Source organism: Elaeis guineensis, chromosome 9 (genome assembly GCF_000442705.2).
Source record: "Elaeis guineensis isolate ETL-2024a chromosome 9, EG11, whole genome shotgun sequence".
NCBI classification, from domain to species: domain Eukaryota; kingdom Viridiplantae; phylum Streptophyta; class Magnoliopsida; order Arecales; family Arecaceae; genus Elaeis; species Elaeis guineensis.
In genome coordinates, this window is record NC_026001.2 from 13,529,186 (window position 1) to 13,552,061 (window position 22,876).

At 37.5% G+C, this 22,876-nt stretch overlaps 3 protein-coding genes and 1 long non-coding RNA gene across 4 annotated transcripts in view; all 4 read right to left on the reverse strand.

Moving 5' to 3' along the window:
* LOC140851529 (FRIGIDA-like protein 3) overlaps window positions 1–4,278 on the reverse strand; it is a 12,077-nt gene extending 7,799 nt beyond the window's left edge. Inside the window, exons 1-2 of the mRNA XM_073243098.1 lie at window positions 4,121–4,278; window positions 1–622 (exon numbers count right to left, since the gene is read on the reverse strand). The exon at window positions 1–622 is cut by the window's left edge and continues 429 nt beyond it. Of these exons, the coding sequence (XP_073099199.1) occupies window positions 1–622; window positions 4,121–4,159 (661 nt within the window). The 5' untranslated portion in view covers window positions 4,160–4,278. The remainder of the gene's footprint in view (window positions 623–4,120) is intronic.
* Window positions 1,661–4,114, reverse strand: LOC140851530 (uncharacterized). The gene is made up of 2 exons (XR_012134244.1): window positions 2,044–4,114; window positions 1,661–1,939 (listed from the first exon to the last, which is right to left on the reverse strand). It is a non-coding gene; the product is annotated as an uncharacterized lncRNA (long non-coding RNA).
* Window positions 4,279–7,038: 2,760 nt separating the features above from the next.
* Window positions 7,039–12,879, reverse strand: LOC105051511 (ankyrin repeat-containing protein At5g02620-like). The gene is made up of 3 exons (XM_010931994.2): window positions 11,886–12,879; window positions 10,439–10,848; window positions 7,039–8,042 (listed from the first exon to the last, which is right to left on the reverse strand). The coding sequence occupies exons 1-3, from the start codon at window positions 12,346–12,348 to the stop codon at window positions 7,182–7,184; spliced, it is 1,734 nt and encodes a 577-aa protein (XP_010930296.2). The 5' UTR covers window positions 12,349–12,879; the 3' UTR covers window positions 7,039–7,181.
* Window positions 12,880–17,317: 4,438 nt separating this feature from the next.
* LOC105051510 (polygalacturonase) lies at window positions 17,318–19,404 on the reverse strand. Its single transcript, XM_010931993.4, has 4 exons — window positions 18,957–19,404; window positions 18,226–18,515; window positions 17,907–18,135; window positions 17,318–17,811 (listed from the first exon to the last, which is right to left on the reverse strand). Exons 1-4 carry the CDS (start codon window positions 19,374–19,376, stop codon window positions 17,593–17,595), a joined length of 1,158 nt encoding a protein of 385 aa, XP_010930295.2. The 5' UTR covers window positions 19,377–19,404; the 3' UTR covers window positions 17,318–17,592.
* Between the last annotated feature and the right edge of the window lie 3,472 nt (window positions 19,405–22,876).

Sequence of the window (22,876 nt, forward strand, 5' to 3'; positions counted from 1 at the left end):
TGGTTGCACTTCGTAATGCACTTGGGATTTCCTCACGTATGGAACTGAGGTTCTTACGATTATCTGAAATGAACTTTTGGAGTCCTTCTGCATCCATTTCTTCACATAATTTCATTAACTCAGAATGAGGCTTGGCATCTGCATTGCCATTTTCACCAGGATTCACATCTTCAGTGCAAGATTTGGCAATCTTAACATCTAAATTTTCTTCAACAACAGAATCAGGCACACCACTACTCATGCCATTAATGATGGGCTCTGAAGGAGCAGATTTTTGCTTCTCAAATATAGTAGACAAGGCAGAATCTCTTTTCTCCTGCAACCGGTCCAACAAAGTAAGTTCCTTGGCCACAACCACTGCTTCCTGCTTCTCCAGCATCTCTTGGGCCTCTGCGACCTTAGTGACATAGTCCTTTTCCTGGTCTTCCAACTCATGAAATCTTTTCTTTAGAGACTTCTCAAGCCCATGAAAGTGTTCTTCAAGCTCTTTCCATTTCAAATTCAAAGATATGGCACTATGGCTTTCAAGTTCAGAAAAAGCCTGCTGCAGTTGCTGTAATTTCGATGTTGTAAAATCGATGAGTGTAGCAACAGACTGTGTATCAGCCATGGCAGAAAATCCCTGTCAAAATCAGTGAAAGTCTCACTCATATCAAATTTTGGATCACATACAGAAAGTTCAACTTGTTCAAAACTGCATCACAAGATGCTGCTTATAAATCAGATTCCAAAAGATTAATGACGCAGAGCATCCACAACATCTGTAGCAACCAAACTACAAATGGTACTCTCTGCTTGTATAGTTGCAGGTTACATTGATTCAGTGCCCTTCTCATCATACATGTATAACAAGAAACTAAACCGATGCTAGCACAACATTCACTGTCACCAGATGAGAAAGGGCACCCCAGGTAAAACCGAATGGCTTAGAGCAACCAAGTGGCAGGCTAACACTCTTAATTATATTTTATGCATTCTTTGCAAGCATGAGAGCATAAATTGAGGGCATCTTCTCAGCCAGTTGTGTTTTACGCTTTTACTCTTCCTTTTTCTGTAAGGTAGGATTTTAAAGGAGATATATGGTGTTTCATGGTTAACTTGTCTTTTACCAAGATTGATAGAAATTCTGCACTCAGACAATTAACCAAAGAATTAATTCCTGCCAAATTAGTTGAGCCTATTGAACAGGTTAGGTAGTATCTTAAACTATACATAACCTCCTTACTTTTGGGGGTATGCTTCCTAGTAAAAAATTAGATGCATCACTCATTTGCTCTATATTAGGTTTAGAATAAATTATACATTAGCCAGACAGTTGGTCTCATTATATTGTAACTTTTGAGATAAGGTAAATTAAAACAACCTCTATATTGGCGCTTGTGGCATGAATTAGGAGCCAGGCATCATATTGATCAGGCATCCATTACAGAATCAGTACATTCTAAGATCCCCATGATCATCATTAATTGGTCAAGAGTCCTTCTAGGATTACAAAACATTACAATGGCCCCTAAGTGGTGCAACTTTAAATGAGTTAATGATCCATGCCTACTATAATATGGCAGAAATTCCTTGAGAAGTATCTTGAGACAATTGATCGTACATGACCTTCCTGTGCTCTTGGGTGAGGTGCACACAGTGAAAATTTTGAAGGGAAACATAAAAGAAGTCTCTTTTCTATAATAAATATACACTTGAGAAATGTGCCTTCATGATATATGTCTACAGTGACAAGAACAAGTGGAATACATGATCGAAAAGACAGTTTCCATATGAATGTATATCATGAATTTTTCTTATAAAAACAGATAACATCCTCATCAGGTATCATCTCTTTATAACCATCTGATCCATCAGAAAGAATAAGACCTCCATCCAATAGATAACATCCTCAAGAAGCCCTTCTTCTTCAGTCCCCTCCTCATGAAAGGTCAACAACCTACATTATGGGTCACAACGCTTCATCAAAACCCTCTTTTTAAACTTCTGTGTCACCATAAGATTGATTCTTTAACAACGTTGTAGCACATCCTTGATGCTTACTTTGAAGTGAATCATTTTATTCCTGGTGTGGATTTCACAACCCATTTGTCTTCTTTTTCCTCCTCTCTTTTTTTTTCCCCCTCTGTTTTCATACCATCTCCATTTACCACCATGATATAAATCACCCAATGTTCTGTGTCAAGTTTGTACAAATCATCTCTGTCAAGTAGAGTTATGATGGAAAAATGTCATTAGCGGTTTAGAATTTTTGGTAAATTCAAGCAAGCCAAGTAAGAAGCAAGAAGGCTGAAGCTATTGCTGACATATACAGGGAAAGCGAAAATGATTGACAAGAGTTCACGACTCCTTTTTGTCACCCGTACTGAGACTTGAGTTCGTTCTTGTAAAAGAGTTCTATCTATCTCTATTTCTCTGTGATAATAAAGATTACAAGGTTTTTCACCTTATCTTGGCCCCTGCTATCTACTGCCTATCACAGAGCACCCTCAAGAACATAAATCCAGTGAAGGAGATCATTTATCAAGGTTGAACTTTACATAAGATAGCATAATCAAGATTTTGAGTTTAGATCACCAACTCCTTCACTACACCTTCTCATCCCTAAGGGTGGGTATGGTTGATTTATTTGCTTAAAAGAGGCAACTGAAAGTCAAGCATTATACTAACAGTTATCAAATCAATAATCATGGAAGTTCAAGTGTTCGTTGGTGCTGATAAGGATGCAAGCATTAATGCCATATCCAATCTTAGACTTACCAGTACCACAAAATGAAACAGTAAAAAGTGAAGCAGCCTGATACTCATAATATCATTTGACTATGATGAGAAACTTTTTTTTTTTTTTGCTATTCCATTCATGTAACTTTTAGCTTTTCGAATCTAGGAACTAGGACTTAGATATTCTGCTCCAACTCATAGAAAAAGCTTGAGGACAAGCCTCATCAAGCAAAAGCAACTAGCGAAGCAAAAATCCTACACACATTAGAATTTTCGTTAATTTAGCTTGAATTTCATATTTGTCTAGAATAAACATGAACTATATGGGGAAAAAAAATCTTCATAAGTTCTAGTAGCTCATAGCTGAGAGTTTAAAGGTCATATCAGACAAGAGACCTAATGTTTGATGAATTTCAGATACGTTGGTTTTGGATTTTGGCTTCAGGATCAACTGATTGGATGAATTTGCTGAAAGAAGAGGTTATCACATGAGGACTGCCATATTTGGCTTGTATGATCTAAACGAAGCAACCAAATACAATTCAAAAATCCATAAAATCTTCCCTAATGGAACAAATTTCCATATAGATAATATATAACTATGGGTCAGAGTCAAGTAGAAAATTCAATCATAATCTAACACTAGAAAATCCCCTAAAAGTCACTTTGTTTCAAGCAATGACCATGAATCTGTTGGCATCTAACTCCATCTTGAATCCTAATAGCATGACCTAACAACCAAATATTAATAAGGCAATCATCTAGTTATCCCTTATACATCAGCCAGTCTCTCTAATACATAGCAGAGTGACGAAACTACCATGCAAGATAACTAATCAAAGACCACTCCCACAGAAATGCCATGAAAAAATTACATGATTTCTTTACTCACTCCATAAAACCTCATTTGCAATCACCCAGGACTGGCTCAATGTCATTCTTCCTCAAATTCTTACAAATCAGGAAAAAAAAAGCACCCAGCAGAGTCCAGATCCATGCATCAACACTCGGCTCATCGTTCAATTAAACCACTTACAAAGGTAATTACAACCCACTTACACCAAAAACCCATTCACAACGAAAAAAGCTCCCAAAGCCCTAACCCTCAAAAGAAACCCTCAGCAAGGGTTCCACCCCATAACCCCACCAAACTAAGAGAAACCCTACACCAACACCCAGAACGAATTTATCAACCCCACAACCTCCAAATCATCAAAATAAAATAACAAACAAGAAAACAACCGTAAAAGAACCAAAATTCCACCAATCCACCGGCCTAGAAATCCATTTCCCAGCTCAAATCCGCCTAAACAAGCGAAGAAAACACGGATCGAATCAAGAATCCAGAGAGACGGAAGAATAATGGCAAGAGAAAAGGGGGGATTTGGAGGGAACTCACAGGGAGTGGACGAGAGGAATCGATCCGCCCGTAGGGCATTACGGAAACTGGAGAAGTGGCGGGGAGTCAGAGTGGAAGCCACCCGACAACATCATCATAGCAGAGAAAGAAAAAGGGAAGAGAGAGCGTCGGCCTCCGTCGCCTCTTTATAGTGAAGAGGGTAGGAAAGAACAAACACTCTGTTACGCTTCCCCAAAAACTCCCTCAGCATCTGTAGACCGGTTCTCTTGTGCTTGGAAAATACAAGAAAATCGGGTTTGTGACCTTTTCAGGGACTTGTTGGGGGACTGACAGTATTTTGGAAGGGAACAAATTTATCCATACGGCGTTGCTGTTTGTCTGGAATCGGAGCCGTTCATCTACGGATGAGTGCTGGTCGATTAGGGGAGGCGGGGGACTGGGGTGTTCTGATGCGACTGGGGTGCGCTAATGATAGCGTGTGCCACAAAGGTGATGGTCCCGTCATGAGGCCCAGCATGATGGATGGTGGGATGGAGGACAGGATCACATGATGGGAGGAATGGTGTGTGTGTTCCATGGGGTGAGTACTATCGGTGATCGACAACCATTTCATTCTAAATTGATGATGGATATTGATCTTGACATGACAATGTGGTGTAATGAAGATGTTTGAGAGAGTAGCCTTTTGGATGAATATGGTAAACTTAACCCCAATAACTTTCCCAATTATACTAATTGGTGTGTGATTAACTATATTTGTGTTCCATGGTGTGAATAGATGTATTAGTCAATTGCAAGTGTAGATAAATTTTAGGGACAATATGCACAAGATGTGCTACTTCCATCCTCCTATTTAGACTAGGGTTCAAATTATATCCTTCGCATGAAAGAATGATTCACATTCTTTCGTGATGTCAATAGCTTGATTGCCGCTCGACTCCGATAGCACCTCTATCAAAAGTCCGACTAGGTGCTCCCAATGAATGGTAGTCATCCTTTGAAATGATCAGACCTGTAAGAAAAGCTCGTACGTCGAAGTATATTCGGCAGTGAGCCCTTTGATGCATAAGTCATCTATTTCTTAAGCTCCGATTGACTTAGGTATTAAAGGGTTCTCGTCAGACATGCTCCAGTGCATGAAATTTTCTTGTAAATTCGACCGCTTCGGAGAGTGGCTACCATCTATCAGAGTATTCGATCGGACTCTCAACAAAGACACTATTGGAGTCGAGTAGCAAGAACTACTTTGAGATTTGCACGGATGGATGGATAAAAATAATTTGACTGCTTTGAGATCTATGCAAGATGCGATGAAATAATTGATATCATAAAAAAAATCAAACATTCTTTTATATGGGAGATATAACCACTATCCTTGAGACAAGATTCTACTTCAATGTCCTCAATTGTCACATCATTTCTTTCAAATGATTGATAATGCCCCATCAGTTTTCTCAAAACATACAATAAAGTGACACATAAGTTATAAATTATATAATATTTTTTCCATTCAAGCTAAAAATTTGAAATTAAAAAATATACAGTCTTAGATAGCATGTTAACACAGAAATTAATTAAATACAGGATCACTCAAATTAAATACAGTCTGTCTGAGTTGCTTTATCTAAAGTTACCTCATGGATGACAAAAGCACCCATAATATAAGAAAAAAGAGAGATCAAAGTAAATCAACAACACAGTTTTGTTGCCAATTTTTTTCTATGGACAACCAATCTACCCATTTGATATCTTTATAATCTTGCCTATCAACCCTTTCCGACCATTAATCTTTGCCTAAACTGTAGGCTGTTCTGAGTGACAGTAGTCATCTCTGGAATTTGACAGTGTTGCTCATCAACTAAATATCCCTCTGCATCTCAATGCATTTGTCGGTATGTAATGGTAGTAGATGGTTGTAAAATTCATTCAATGCTATCAGCCATTATAGCTCATCAAATATGAAGAATGAGGGAAGAAGGTGTATGACGATGAATAATTTAAACAAAAGAAATCCTAAAGTGCTATTTTCAATATTCGTTGTCTCAGTATCAAATTCCACATCGATACCATTTATTATAGTATTAATATGTGATATGTTATGAACCAGATAGGAAAAAAATTTCGTTGCAACGGTGATACCACGTCAAATTTATAATAAACCAATAATAACCCTTATATTTCATCGATTGTTGTATATTTTACCGATTCCCATGAATAATACATGACACTAGCCTTTGTATTTCACTGATTCTCGATTTTTGATTGGTTTGTTACAATGATGATATGGTATCACCGTTGCAATGAATATTCACTCAATAGACAGAGAGATAAATCAAGTAAAAAAAATTTCATTGCAACGGTGATACCACATCAAATTTATAACAAACCAATGAAAGCCCTTGTATTTCATCGATTGTCATATATTTTATCGATTCCCATGGATTTCACCGATTCCCATGGATAATACCTGACACTAGCTTTTGTATTTCACTGATTCTTGATTTTTGATTGGTTTGTTACAATGATGATATGGTATCACCGTTGCAACGAATATTCACTCAACAGACAGAGGGACAAATCAAGTATCACTACAGATACGAGACTACATATCGGTTCAATATCAATATAATATGGTACCGACGGGTATGGCAATTCTCAGCTATTTTTATTTCCCTTAAATGAGATTGTTAGACACAAATCAAAGCTTTAACATGCTGTCATTCCTACTTTCAAATAGAGATTGTCAACATACATACATCATGCAAAAAGACAACAGAAAATTGGCACCATTTTAGGCTATCTTCAAGACGCTTGTATACATAGAAGTTACAGCATAAGTTTAGAGAGTATCTCAGCAATAATAGCCTTTTTGTTCAGACAGTGTAGTGTTTAACCTACCATCAGTAAAATGTAGTGTATAATCTGAAACTTTTCATGTAGAATTTCTCATTAAAAAAGTGTAATATGTTTCATGGTAGCATAAAAAATATACATACACAAGGATGTATTTTTTGAGTGAATATATACAGGGATGTAGAAGATGCTCTGGGTTATTTCCAAGATTTACAGTTGATGAATTAAAATGTATAGCATGCACAGTCTAAAGTGCATACATCTTGTACTCATTCTTCAGCATCTCTGATTCTGATGCCGCCGACATAGACCATGAGAGGGTCCTGCTCCCAGAGGCCCTCCTTATATTCGTCAAATTTTTTCGTTCAATTCGGTGAATGATCATGAAATAGCACATGGACCCCAAGGTGGTCAGCATGATCAAAGCACCAATTACTGTGGTAACCCAAGCGAGCCAATACCCCTGGCGGCCAACCACAACATAACAGAGGGACATAAAGGAAGCAGAGATGAAGAGGCAAGCAAGCCACATCAGCTTGTTGATCACAAATACCATGAGCCTCTTTGCCTTCTCCTCAATAACAATCAGGGAGGTTTGCACCACCACGACAGCCAGAGCAATGAAGAGGGCCAAGGAGTCAAATACCAAGAAGACGATAAATGCTGCATTCTCTGCTATGTAGACTTGGCCAAGAGTTGAGCCATCCGTTGGGGTCTCCACGTACTGGCCCGGCACAGTGAATATGGCTGCAAAGGCCACCGCAGCAATGAGCACGGCCACCACCGTGTTTGAATTGATGGCATTATTGAGGCCCCCTCTGTGTAACTTCTGCAGTTTCTTCTTGATGTTCTGAACCCTTATTTCAGTTCGACGGGTTTGTAGGAGTTGAAATTGGACTTCATGTTTAATATCACTAACTGTTTGTTTAAGTTGCTTCGCAGCATTAGGGGGGTTTGGATGCTTCTTTGCAGCCACTGCACCAACTTCTTTTAGGAACGCCATGATTTTTCCATCACAAGATTTTTCTGCAATACTAAGAGCTGTCTCCCCAGCTCTGTTAACTGCATTCACTTTGATTCCATCAACTGATAACAAAGCCTGCATTATCTGCGTTAGTTAAAAAAAAGTAAGTAGATAAAGCCAAAAAAAAAAAAAAAGGAAAAGAAAAGAAAAGGAAGGGCAGTACTGCACTGTAAAAATAATATCAGACACTGATAAGGAATTATGATAGAAGTTATTTATAATTTTGTATGTCCTAGTATCTGGAGATGTATTTGGCATCTTCGTACTGGAAGTTCTCCTCCATTTTTCCACCTTCTGGATGGGCAATCCATCGACGCCAGATATGACATGCTCATGGGAGCAATAATTACATAAGCATATAGACAAATTACAACATTTGCATGATGAAGTCAGGATGCCAAATTTCGTAATAGTCCACTTCCCCTTCTTAGTGAGCCAATCTGCAGGCAGGTCTGTTTCCCACTTCTTTTATATGAGAAACCTTGTCATTGTGAAAGGATTTGAGCAAAATTTAGACTTTGCTCATAGGGGAAGATCCTGTGGCGCTAAGGAAGCAGAAAAAGCCAATGAGAAGCCTCTATTTTATGTGTGTTCTTAGGTTATCTAGGAAGCAGAAGCACAGTGGCTGCATAAGTGTTGATGCAACATAAAAATAATAGCTGAGATGTATCTCCCCCAATCAAATTGCAGCTCAGGTGAAGCCAGCTGACAAGACATGCTTGTGGGAGATGAGTTTTTATAAAGGGAGTTGTTTTAAACATCTTACCATATCGTGTGACATATATTTTTCACCATTATGATATAATCAATCACATAGTATGGCCATATATCAATTTTTGGCAGTCCTTGTAATTGTATTAGCTGGTACCAGTTTAATTTTTCTATTGCTTTTATCCAGTGTGCAATGATGCATAACAGCATAGAGTGAAACATATTAAAGTAGCCAACATATACTACAAGCAAGACTATATCAAATCAGATTTTGTCTTTGGGGATTTGGGTTCCCCGTAATAACGTTATCTGATGTTATTTTGGAGTTGTTAACTTGCTGTGTCATATACCTATTAATGATGTCTGTGAAATTAAAAAGGCTGACATATTTGACAAGCTCATGGCTTAAAATATGTCCGTCAAATTTAAATGTACATTAAATTTTCAAGACATAGGTGTACACGATAAAGCTCTGAAGCTAGTCAACTTCCCATTGTAAATCTTTCAAAACTGAAATAAGTTAAGTTCTCTAAATAAAGAATTTCTTCTGGCATATCTATACGTACTTTTGATATCTTTGTGTCTCTCCATGTTGATACATTCCTAGTATCAACAATATAAAGACAACATGCCATATTTACAAATTACAACCTAGATCCAAGGATGGACCAAAATATAACATAATTTTCCTGTTTAAAAGATGCATGAGTTCTATCAGGTCATTAGGAAAAAAAGAAGAAGCTCAAAGCAACTGAAAAGAAAATAGAATAGACAACATTTAGAGCAAAACCAAATAATGCCATTCAAAGTTACTCCCAAAGCAAAAGGTATTGATAAAAGGATAAATTAATAAGACAGCTGAATAAGCAAAGCCTCCAAGATGCCTTAATTAAATATTTTATGCTGCATTTGTAATTACCATTGAGGATTACATCATCACAAGGAAAGATAGTTAGCATATACACATCTAATGTTAGTGACAATCATATCTATTAATCAGATAAAATGTCAAACTCAATTAACTTAGATGATATGAGGCCACAAATATAATTTTGTCCGAATATGAGATAAAGTATTGATTGATAAGTAAGCCTATAATTAAAAATAAGAACCAAGAGGCCTCAAACAAATCAAATTTTCTTTAAAAGAATTCTCTTAAAACTTGCACATGACCTTTAGAACATACATCTGCAAACATATAATTTTGTGCACCACACTCAGTTGTTTCCATGGACAACAGTTCACAAAGTACATTTCATACAAATAGACCAAAAAACAACGTTCTTAATGAACCTGTCCTAAATTAGGAGTTTCAATCCAAATTAATAAAGCACTTCTCACAAAAGATGCAGTTAAAATGTACTACAGCACCATATAATAAAGTTGAGTATCAATACCCTGAAAATAAGTATGCCGAATTAACAGCATATATTAAAACATTCCTTACCATGTATTCAATCATGATTTTTCATTCACACATCAAGAAGAGGGGTTTTCTCCTTACTCTCTAAAACCTCAAGTGTACAGATCTAAGTTCAACCATGATTGGCTAAAAACATATCTTCAAGCCCCTTAAATTAAATTCAGTGGTCATATATATAAGAACTGCAGCTTCAAACCTAAAGCATGTTGGTTTAGAGGAATGAAGTTCTGTAAAAGTGGGAACAGTTGAAGTTCAGCAATGATTACCATCAAAGAGCAGTCATATATCAATCATGCATGCCATTATCCTACTCTGAAGTTTACATATTGCAAACATAATCACATACCTCATGACGACCCTTCCTAGTCGCAATATGCAATGGTGTATTCCCTTTATTATCTTCCAAACTGGCAACTGAAGGATAGGTTCTCAGTAGTTCCAGCACTATCTCAACACTATGCCCTTTAACTGCCATGTGAATTGCTGTCTGCCCCTTCTTGTCGGTCCTCAAACCCAAGCTTGGGTCCTCTCTTAGAAGGGATTTCACTACTTCTACATGTCCCATCCTTGCTGCCGAATGCAAAGCAGTTTTGCCATTGCTCCGGGCGATCTTGGCAAGGCTGGCATCTGTTTCCAACAGAAGATCGACGACATTGGTATGGCCTTGAGTGGCAGCTGTGTACAAGGCTGTAGAATTCGATGAGTCTGTTGTCATGGCCAGTGCAGGAAAAGAATGCAGGAACACTTTCAGCACTTCTGCAGAACTCAAGATAAAAATAATATAGTATTAATCAAACTTTATAGACTGGGATATGATATGAACTACCAAAACTCCAAAAAATTGGAAGTAGGAAAAGGGTCTAATCTAATAAAGTATGATAAACCAAATATAGTCATCCACATCAAAAAGTTTTCAGTCTAGGATGACTGGGAATAAATGATTCATTCTAGATGATTAGATGGTATGAAGGATTAGTATTTCTCCTGAGTTTGACAAACTGTTTGCATACTTAGAGAGGAGTTCAAATCCTTAAGTGATTCTATATTATGACCATAATTACACACTGTAAAAATGATTCAGGAAAAAAACAAAGGTGAAAAGGCTATTGTAAATCCACTTTTCTGATGTTACAGACAGCAACTTAATAACTGAGTTGAAGTGGCAGATGAATGCATAAAACTAGAAGCAGAATCAAAGAGCTAATTTCAAGAAAAGGTGGATATACATGTTCCTGATGACTCTACTTAGTGTACAAGAATGGCAGAATCCATGACTTTATTTTAGGATTACGATTCTATTTTCTTGGAAGCCTGTCATTAAATTCTAGCCCACCACCATAAAACAGCAAAAGGCAACCTTTACAGCAATAGCAGAAGCTTTTAGTTAATGAACTCATTGATCATTCCATTCTAAGCAACTACTCTATTTGTTAAATTCAATATTTTCCCTAAAAGTAAGATAAAATGGGCACAAATTCACAAAGTATAGTACCAACAGTGGAAGATAGAAGCAAAATATCTTATACCAATAGAAGAACAGGTGGCAATACATGGTTTAGCTTCCCAAATCCTAATATAGGAAAATTCAGATAATTCTGGGTCTTTAATTACCATGACAAAAGGGGAATACTATGCATTTTATTAACGTTCTACTATTTTGAACTGGCAGTGAAACTAATAATTCAGTGAAGAATATTGTGCATGAATAAAATAAGCATCTCAAACTTTGATTAGGTGGCAGCATATTTTAGCTACTTGCATGAAATTGAAAAAGTTGAGATTATAAGGCTTACCCAGATGTCCCTTCCTAGCAGCAATATGAAATGCATCGAAGTTGTTGGTGGCCTTGAGTGAGGCAGACTGAACATCTGAAACACTCAGTATCTCTCGAACGACCCCAATGTGCCCCATCTCTGCAGCAATGTAGAGTGCCGTCTCTCCATCCTGGTTCTGCTTCGAAATCAAATCCTTCAAATGGCTATCACTACAATCCAAAAGAATCTTCATAGCATGCACCATATTGCCAGCCCTGGCAGCCAGATGGAGAGGAGTGTCCCCTCGCTTCCTAAAACCATCTTTCCTTTTCTTCTCATGAAAGCTCTGTTGCTTCTCCATTGATCCCCTCCTAACACTCTTTTGTTTCTCCATTACACCTAATCTAAAACTTTTCTGTTTCTCCATAGCCCCTAACCGGAAACTCCGAAGTTCTTCCAAGGCACCCACATGAAAACTCTGCTGTTTCTCCATTCCCCCCATTGAAAATAGATTACAGAAAAGAATCTTAACCCCGTCTCCCTTCCTTTGTCTATTACCTTATTTCACCCAAAGAACCGTTGCCTTAAAAATGTAACTTTGTGTTGAGAGGACTAGTAGAGCCAATTTTACAGCACAAACCCACACTTTTATGAAGGATGCATTCAGAACGCAGCCATTTAATCATCATTTCCATGAAACATTTCGTGGCACACTCATCATTATCCTCAAAAAGAAGCTTTAAAAAAAAAAAAAATAGAGGCTAAGTTGTGGCTAAAATAAGTGGAACAGCAGGAAAGAGACTTTTGATGATATCCTAGCAAATAGGCTTAAAACCTGCTTGTGTACTAATTTTATATAATAATTTTGTATATATTACTGAAGCTTTTGATGAAACTCTCCAACTTCCCACAGCATACCCCAAACAGAGCACAAGATCACTGTTTCTATACCTTAAAGAACGCTTTCCACTCTTCCCAATGATCCAATCACAAAAGGAAGTTTCTTTCCCTCTCCCTTAGAGTCCCAAATCCCAAAATAATGCAGCCACCAATGCACGATTCTTCAAGAAACTTCCCTTCTTCCTTCCCTCAAAGGAAATTAAAAGCCAGCAGACAATGCCCAGAACCACATTCCAAGATCTTCATGAAATACAATATTCCTCAAACCCTATCCATTAAACCCGTCATTGACCAAGTCTTCAAGACCTTCCAAATCCCAAAGTCTAATCAAAATAATTAGCATTAATAATATTTTTTTAAAAAAAATCATCCACCCATGGGAGATAAAATGGCCTACCTTTTGAATGTTGTAGCACATAAAAAGAACCATTATTCCCCTCAGATTACTAAACTCCATAAACAAGGAAACAAAAAGCAGTTTGATGAGAACCTTCCAAACCATTCCCTTAATGTGATGCAGACCTCTGCCTCGGGATTTCCGACCGATGAAAACAACTAATAAAATCAGTTCCCGCAGTACCTCAAATGCTTCCATCCTTTCACACACACACACCAAATACGACTAGTATTTTGGTTGTTTTCCTTTTCTTCTTCGTGGTCTTTGCCGGGGTTTTGGGTTTAATCCTTTGTTCCCTCTTCTTCTTCTTCATCATTTTTTTTTTTTTTTTTTGGGTAACACGGATTATTCAACTCCTTTTAGTGTGAATATATTCAATAAAATTAGAAAACAAAATATTCTTAAGGATTTTTTTTTTTTTTTGGGGTAAGAGGATTATTCAACTCCTTCTAATATGAATATATTCAAGAAAATTAGAAAACAAAATATCTTTAAGGGGGATAGGGATCTCATGTAAGTCAATCCAAAGGCAAGTACTCCATGATAAAAGTAGCAACCCAGTCAACTGCATTCGTCTCTCTAAAAATATATCTAATGATATCTACACAATTTGACAACAAAATCGTTATGTCATACAGCAGGAGTGACTAATATCCCTTCGTATGCATATCTGAAGCCAAGAAACCATAGTAGCTGAGTCACCCTTGATGGACGGATGATCGGCACGGAGAATCCGGTTTACACTTTTGTTTTGGGGAAAGGCAACGGGAGCCAGAGGCCGGTGGATACCTACATCAGTGGAAAGACCGGACCGGTTTAGAGATGGTTTAGGTGGATGAACCAGCTCCTTTGTCCCACTCAACAGGTCTTTCAGGCTTTTTGCTGCCATGTTAAATGATTTGCTGAAGGCATAACAAAAAAATTAACTGTCAAGAAGCTAAACTAAGATCTAATTGCACAGTTTATTTTTTGATTTAAATACAAGGTGCAAAGTTATTCGTCCAGAGAAAATTTTGGGCTAATCAAGCTAGTAAAATCTTTTGGTAATTCTTCAAAAGATCCTAAGATATGGGTTTGAATTCTGACTTCACTGTGGTTTGAGAAGTTGGAGATATGTAGAGATTAGAAACAAGCTTTTTAAGTCTTGTGCCATCACAGCTTTGCCCATTTATGGATGCAGCTGTGATTCCATGTTCAGCTTGTGCCATCATGGATGTTCTTATGTGTGGCTACTTTGCCAAAAATACAGCAATAATCCTCTTTAAAATGGTGCATAGCTTTTGTTGTTTGATCATCAAAAATGATACTTAATTATCATGAAATTGCTCAATGCTACTAAATATGCTGACTATTAGGATAGTGTAAGCTCATCGGAGTTTGGTAATTTACATTATATTTGTTAATGCCTTCGCTACATTAGTTTCTTAAGCATCAGCTTGAAAACTTTATCAAATGTCCTTAAAAACAGTGAATGCCTTTTATTGTTGATGATGTAATACGAGTTAAAAACACGAATCATGAGGTTCTTATTTTTATATGACCAAGTAGTTCCTCTGGTCAGTAGTTTATCATCAGAGAGTAGATAGATTCTCCAATTTGCTATCCAGTATCTTATGTAAAACATATTGAAGAAATGGATCAACCATGCTAAAGTTCAATAAGTATCGAGTTTGAGGAGGCTTCAAGTGGGGAAATCTGTAGCCTTTATTCCCCTAGGCTATGAGACCTAAGGGATGGTCAATGCGGTTTTGAGCACAAAAGTAACAACTTTAGCATTATGGATGATCATGGTTGTATCTTTGGAATGAAAGAAGGATTCATGTTCCTGTGCACGAATCCACCATTGGATCACTCACTGCATAGATCTCTAAACACTCCAAAGTCCGTCATTCATCCACACACACAGATCTTGAAGTGATTATTGGATGATCTCAAAGCAACCCATTATGGCTATTTCATGCATCCAAGCTTTCTAACTTAAAAATGATTTGCTTGTAGTAGTTTTGGAATGGAACAAGGGGCAGTGCATGGTCCAACGATGTTTTTAGTCCAGGTAATATATACCTTCATTTCATAATGACATGGGTAGGTTTGAATTACAGAACAATCAAAAGGTCCGGATTGCATCTTTTGCGCAAAAGAATGATTGATCTTCTTTCATGATGTGGACTGTGGGATCATGCCCTGCACAAATCTCCAAGCACTTAGAATCCTTCTTTTATAGAAAAGGTACACCCCCCAATCTTGATTAAAAATAGGTAATTATGGAGTGCATGGTTGGATTCAGCTAATTTGGTGATAGCGTGTAGAGTTTGCAAGGCAATTCAATACATAATACCATAGCTAGAATGTAAATAAATTCTTTAAGAATTGTTATTTTGGATAGTATTTGACAAATAAATTTTGATGGGAGACTAGTAGCAAAGACCTATGTGGACATGTGTTTAACACTTTAGTTCCACGCCAGCTATACATTGGATAGATTGATACTTATATAGGGTTCAAGAATCCACATAGCACTTCTTGGCTAGTTTTTTTAGATGAGTTGATTATTATAAATGGTATTAGAATGGATCTAGTCCACGCCCATGTGAACTAAAGGATATTGTAAATGGACCCATTTAGGTTGACCATGAGCTAATTATCATGTTTGTAATTGAATTTGTGCATGATACTTACGGTTAGATTTGAATGAATTTGGACTCTTAACCTAGAGAGGACGCTAGGGCCTAAATTGAAAAAGCATGTGAGAAGCCCATGCAAGTATATGTTTAATCTCATAATGGTTATGTACTAGGTAGATCTTGAGTACTTATCTAGGTTAAGAACTTTTAAATAATATTTTTTGACTAATCTTTTTGAGTGAGGTTCTAAGTAGATGCCCATATCAAATTAGAATAGCAATTAGCCTCCTAAAACTTATTTAGTTGAATGTAATCCTCTTTTGAGATCATGTGTAAATCACATATATATCATTTAGGAGGTGTTTGGTTGGGAGGAGTTGGGGGTTGAAATGGAAATAAGAATAGGAATAGATGACTTCCATTCTAACCATTTAGTTGGGGGGAGTCCCATTCTGATTTCGATTCTGGAGTAAAATAAAAATGGCTCAATCTTCCTAAAATCCAATCTCGACTCTTCCTTAACGATTCAATTCTTTATTTCCATTCTGATTCTGATTCCGATTCCGATTACGAACTAAATACTTCAAAAAATATAGTCATTCTGATTCTTATTTCAATTTATCCGGATTCCGGCTCCAGTCATGAATCAAACGACCTCTTGGAAGATAGGCCTCCAATCAACAGCAATAGCAAGTGGATATTTGGTTCGTAAAGAAAATCAAAATCATAATAGAAATCAGAATGGATTAAAATGAAAATTCTTCGAATCAAATAGTTGCCACTCCTATTCTACCCCTACCAAACACCCCCAAATTAATAAAAAAGCACCTTACTAGGACAGGTCCAGGAACAAGGCTCTTCACCCTATTCTCGTTCGCTGGATGCGGACTTCTTACATAACATGCTAACAAAAGAACAGGTGCTACTCAAGGTCATGCTTCATTTCTATCAACTTGACTTGTAGAAAACAATTGCTGTGATCCAAATACTTTCTATTCATCGCATTAAGATTAGCGTAACCTTCCCCTAAAAGAGTTGCAAACAAATTTTTTTTTTTTCCTGAAGTAACTGGAGGAGTAAGATTCACCCCCACATAATGTTATTTTATATGTTAGGTAGAGTACGAGTTTAAAGCACCGTTTTGATTGGATCATCCAAACACCATTGCGTTCCTTCTCAAATTAGTCAGTTTTACTACATGTCATATCTTAATCACAAATAAATGTTAATTATTAAATACTCTTTTGACATGCCATCATCAACTCCCATGAACATGCATGGGATCTGCTGCTAGATTAGTTATGGAAATGATGGAGTCACATTATCACTCCTTTATTCCAAAAGCAATGCTATGGTCAGGGACTGCAACTTTTTTTTTGTATATTTTTATTTTGAGAATTGTAACATTTAAATCAAAGTATATAATCTTATGTTAGCATTAGCAGTAGAAAAATACATATCTTTCAAATTCTTATCTTACAGCCGCATTTAAATTGACCAATCATTTAAAGTTCGAACATTATATGCAGGTTATCTCGCATATTTGTTAGTCAAAATATAAATGGCATTCGATCTTCATCATAAAAATATAAGGAATCTTATCAGCCAATGCATAATACCACATAATTCCCAGTAACTGAGCTCACAAGTTACAAGCCATGGACCACCAATACATTGTGGACTTCTTACCATAACAAGTAAAGAAGTTTTGACCCATATTCTCACGGAATCTGGCAAACTTACTCTCTAACAAGCCAGCCAACCGGAAGCAGTCCATAACATCTGCCATTAATCACTAGAGCAAGTCCAGCAATGGATCCATGCATCAGAAGCAGCTCGGTGGATCGATAAAACCGGTAGCAGTCCCCCTCACATTCTTACAGAAGGCCTGCGCCCTCTTGTTCTGATACCTGAGTTTTATGTCCTTCAAACCAATCCCACTGCATGGATTGCTCGGACTGCAGTCAAATTTCACTGCTACTGGTGTCGCCGACGATCCCCGGATGTTGGTGTATGACACCCTACTGATCTTGACCCCTGAGCTCTGCAAACATGCCCAAATTCTTTAGTTCGAACAACTAGTGTCACATACTTACACTAGCCGATGTCGAAAATTAGTACTGGTTCTTTGTTCATTACCTGGCCTGGGCAGTTCCGGTTGCTGGGGCAGTAGTTCTGGTCGATGATGATCGGATTCTGGACGTTCTGCATGATGGCATTTGCGAAGGTTACACCGTTCACAGACCCCTTGTTGGGTTTTCCCCATGTCTTGATCCTTACTCCATTCTGAGTCCCAGTGAACACCACTGACCTCACTGTTATGTTCTGCACGCCAGCCTCATTGGCCGCATCTCCTAAGCTTCCAATGCTGCATTGTAGAGACACAATTCATTAGCAAATTAGATCAAAATTGCTGCCATTCGATCGCAATTGGATCGGACCATGTGGTGATCATCACCTGATGCCATGTCCTGGGCCACATCGGACTTTCTCGATCCAGACATCGGTCATCCCAGCTTTCATGGCGATGCAGTCGTCGCCGGTCCCTATGGTGCTCCCTTTGATGGTGATGCCGCTGGACATCTGCAAGTGGATGCCATCAGTGTTGGGGCTGGCATCTGGGGCAGTGATCTTCACGCCTTGGATTTTCACATTGCTGCTGCCGAAGATTGATAAGTGGTAGAATTTGCTATTAATCGAAGTTAGGCCACTGATGAGCACATTCTTTGATTGGCTGAATGATAAAGACTGAAAGCAAAACCAATAGTCAGAACTGAGTTCCATTAAGCCACTTCTAAAATTCGCAGGTCTTCATCACTTTGTAGCAATATGTAGTTAAAAACCCTTAATAATTGTAATATGATCTATAATTACAGTGAAATTTCTTTTTTATTTACTCTTTGAGGTTGACTCTGGACAACTTGATTGAATTAAAAGCCAGCTTTGTACTAATATGTAGTTTAAGACTCTTAATAATTTAAATATGTGCCATAGTTTGCAGTGAAGTTTCTTTTTATTATTGACTCTTGGAAGTTGACTCTAGGCAACTTGACTGAATTCAAAGCTTAGAGACTCAAACTTTGCCTCTCAGATCACTATAATTTCTCTTATCTACATAATCTAGTAAATCATAGGAAACTTGTGGCATGAATTAGACTCGCTTTAAAAGTTTAAAAGTACTTCACTTACTGTGGCACCAAATGGGCAGCTGCGGCCGGCCATCTTGCAGGCCCAGAGAGACTGCCCTCGCCCATCGAGCGTCCCTTGATAGATCGACAGACCATCGACATTCTTAAACCTAATCCACCAGTTCATGCTTGAACTGTAACCAGCAGGTGCAATGATGGTCCCATGAATTAAGAACTTGATCCCTTTGTTTTTGCACGGCCCAAGGAATTCTACTGGACTGAGGAAGAACCTGCCCTGCGGCACATAGATCGTCACTGGTTTATTAGCTCGGCATGCAGCAGCCCATGCTCTGAGGAATGGCCTGGCTGAGTCGGTCTGGCCGTCGGGTTTGGCACCAAGGTTTACAATGTTGAAGGCTGCCATAGCCGTTGTGGAGGAGATGAAGAGCAGTGTGATAAGAAAACTCATGGACTGTGCCATTAGAACAAGAGGATAGTACAGAGTGAAAATTGTAAGATGTGCTGATGGAGAAGTTTGGGAGGTTTGGAGGTGTATTTATAGGGTTAAGATGAATGCTTCATGCATATGTTTGAGTGGAAAGCAAGACAAGGGCTGGAGTCGTCTAGTCCAGTGGGGTGCCATAAAATTATTTATGATTAGGTTGGTATTTGGCTTTTGCCATCGTAAATTGAATTTGAGTGATGCTGAAGTATTCATTAGTGGTCATGCATGGCTGTACGTTCTGGCATGGAGTTGACTCCGATGGTCGACTAACCTCATAATCCAGTATACATAAAAATAATGGATAAGTGAGACACTTCTCCTAAATTTGTTGAAAAATACTTCAGTAATTCAAAAATGTCACTCGAAAAAGGTGCAAAATGATTGGTGTAAGATAGCTGAGAGACTTTTTTTAGTGACTTTCTGAGTTACTGCAGATTTGTGTTATAATAACATTCGCTTCAATAAATTGTAGATATCCAGAAAAGTTCTTTATAAATATCATATTAATATTGTATTAATTCTTAAAGACATGAATTTTTGGTAAAGTTTGATGAAAGCTGTACTAGTTTGTTTCAAAAGCTTAATGAGATGAATGCCGAGAGAAACAGATGCCAAAAGGGAGAGAAAAGATGCTAGAACAGTCCTTTAATTTCACTTTAAGTTTTTCATTAGTGAAGGCCTTAAAGCCACTAAATATTGAAATTTGGTCTCCTCCGGTCTTAATTATTGAATGGCTCTTCAACTATTCCAGAATTTCTTCATGGAATAATGATTCACCAAGTAGTCTCAGACGATCAAAATGTTCGCCAATAAGTTACAAATTCAAGATATCATTCATGGGTGTGTATGTGTGTGTGTGTATACATACATACATACATACATACATACATATGTCACTTATTTTGCATCCTTTAGATTTTCTGAACTTTCTTGTTGCCAAGAACTCTTGGCTTATAATGTTAAACTAATCAAGCAACCATGTGAAACTAATGACTTCCTCTACGCATCAGTATAGATTGGCTCAAAATCCAAAGTTATTTTGCATCCTTCAGATTTTCTGAACTTTCTTGTTGCCAAGAACTCTTGGCTTATAATGTCAAACTAATCAACCAACCATGTGAAACTAATGACTTCCTCTACACATCAGTTTAGATTGGCTCGAAATCCCAAGTATGAAAACATTCAATTAATGCTTTGAAAATGCTAACTGAAATGAACAATATACAATTGCCTTTTTCTTACACTTTCGGTCCAAACATTGATAAAATCAAGAGAAAAGTTTTAGTTTGGAGACATAGGTAGGATTGTTGCAGTACTTTTTTCTTCTCTTGACAAACATAATGTTTTATTTTTTATTTGATAATTTTTTTAAACCAACCACTTGTAATGCTGACATTAAGTAGTGACCATGTGACTTCACCTTTTCCTTAACTAATCCAGCATCAGATCCTATGTGCATGGGATTTAATGATAATATATCATAAGAGCATTGAATGACTAACATGCACTTGCGATCTCAGCACACGTGATACGTTATTCTTCTTATCAAAATTTCATCTTTATTTTCTTATTAACTTTTTTGGAGCAAAGTTTTATTGACATGGTTTTGCTTCTTGGATAATTGAAGTTTGAGCTTGAGAAAGTCTAAATTACCCCAAAAAAAGAAAAAAAAAGGGAGGGGTGGTTGGGAGTTTGAGCTTATAAGGTCCTCAATTATCAACTATTCTTCTGATTTCACTTCGTAGGATGAGCTGCCACCTTCACTAATTTGTAGGTTAGATTTACATGTCCAATTAATGATTGACCATCTTATAAATTAATTTATCTTAGTTAAATATTTTAGCTATCGTGCAACACTGGTTGCAATATATTTATGCATGCATCCTAAAGAAAAATATGAACCCCTGTTCAAGGTGAGTGCATTCTGACCTTCTCCTTTAATTAATCACTGGACATAAATTAAGGTTCATGCAAAAGGTTCTGAGCTTTGGCCATTTTCTCACGCAAATGCACGACTACTTTATTACTTCCAATTTGATTGTTTATTGTCCACTTATTCTAGATTTGTAGCTATGCATTAGTAATCAGAAGGACCTATTGAATACTGCTGCCACAGGAACAAACGTATATATATATATCCGTTGGAACTTCATAATTCAAACTGATTGATTCCTAAATTTCTAGCAATAAGCACTGCTTATTTTTTCATAGTTTTTGATATTAAATTATTAGTGAATAGAGTAATGAAAAGCCGTGTATTTGTGGTTCCCATGGATTATTGGTTTCAATCTAAATTCTTAGGCAAGTAAGAGCATTTAGAGATTCTAGCATTTTAATCAAATAGTGATTAAAATAGAGTGGTGGTTTGACCGGTACGGTTTCTTGTACTTCTGAAGTAATTGTAGTGCAAAATTTTATCGATTGTTATGTACATGGTGACCTTCCGCGTTGCTGCTCTCCACCTTGACCACGTTTCCACTGAAAAGTTTCAGGGCATGAGCTTGAGGTACATTTGGTTTACTACTTGGACGGTCCTTTATGGGGACTCTTGAGATGGGTTTTGTTACATAAATTTTGCTTGGTTTTGCAGTACTTAAATACATAAAGATGTGGATATGTATACCATTTTACAATGGTTAATGGCTTAAGGATCCTCCTCTCTTTTTTTTTTTTTCCCCCTAAGGTATAGTCGCCTACATGAGTCATTAGAACGGGTAAATTAGCTTCAATCGGTAGCAAGTTATTCCACTTCTTGATCCATGCACTGGAATAGATTTGGAAGACATATATCTCATGTATAAGATGATCCAGCTGGATTAAAATATGCTGAAGTATCCAGTATCAACAATCGGCACTCTCAGTCCACCTATTTATATTTAATACTGTTATATATTGCTCCAAATTTATAAAGAGATCAAGGATTTTCTACAAAATGGTTTTAAATATATACTCTTTCCTTGTTTATCTCCCGTGACAGTTTAGAATTCTTATTCGGGTGAACCTCTATTTCGAGGAGTTTGTTTTTTCTTTAAAAGGAGGCCGCGGCATCCTTCTTTGGTATGTGCGAGTGCGGGTGGTGGTTCCTGGTGTTCTTGTGCGGGCTGGTATTCTCCCGCTGGTGTTCTTCCTGGCTTTCTCCCGCTGGTGTTCTTCCTGGCCTTCTTCCGATGGTGTTCTGTTAGTGTTCTACCTGTCTTCTTCCTTCTCGGTTTCACGGATGTCCTGTGCTGATGACCGAACGCTTCTTCGGTTGGTAAGGAGGTATTCATCTTGATTTTTTACCGAGGATTGAGAAAGGTATCTTCACCTCAGGTATTATCTTATCTTGATCTATTGCCGAGGCTGAGATTGGCAGATCTGATTGGATCTTTGTTGCCTTCTTTTCGATACTCTGTTGCCTTCTTGTTGGCTTCGGTTAAAGGTATTTTATACCTTATATTGTACCTATTTTTGGGGATGGATTTATAGTGGATTGC

Bases quoted from the DNA above. Each gene is read 5' to 3' on its own strand.
- LOC105051510 (XM_010931993.4), bottom strand. From the start codon at position 19,376: ATGGCACAGTCCATGAGTTTTCTTATCACACTGCTCTTCATCTCCTCC. The intron at 18,516-18,956 runs GTAAGTGAAGTA...TTTTGCTTTCAG, and splicing joins GCTGCCCATTTGGTGCCACA to TCTTTATCATTCAGCCAATC. The intron at 17,812-17,906 runs GTAATGAACAAA...GCATGTTTGCAG, and splicing joins ACCGGAACTGCCCAGGCCAG to AGCTCAGGGGTCAAGATCAG.
- LOC105051511 (XM_010931994.2), bottom strand. From the start codon at position 12,348: ATGGGGGGAATGGAGAAACAGCAGAGTTTTCATGTGGGTGCCTTGGAA. The intron at 10,849-11,885 runs GTAAGCCTTATA...TGAGTTCTGCAG, and splicing joins TGCTAGGAAGGGACATCTGG to AAGTGCTGAAAGTGTTCCTG. The intron at 8,043-10,438 runs GTATGTGATTAT...TAACTAACGCAG, and splicing joins CTAGGAAGGGTCGTCATGAG to ATAATGCAGGCTTTGTTATC.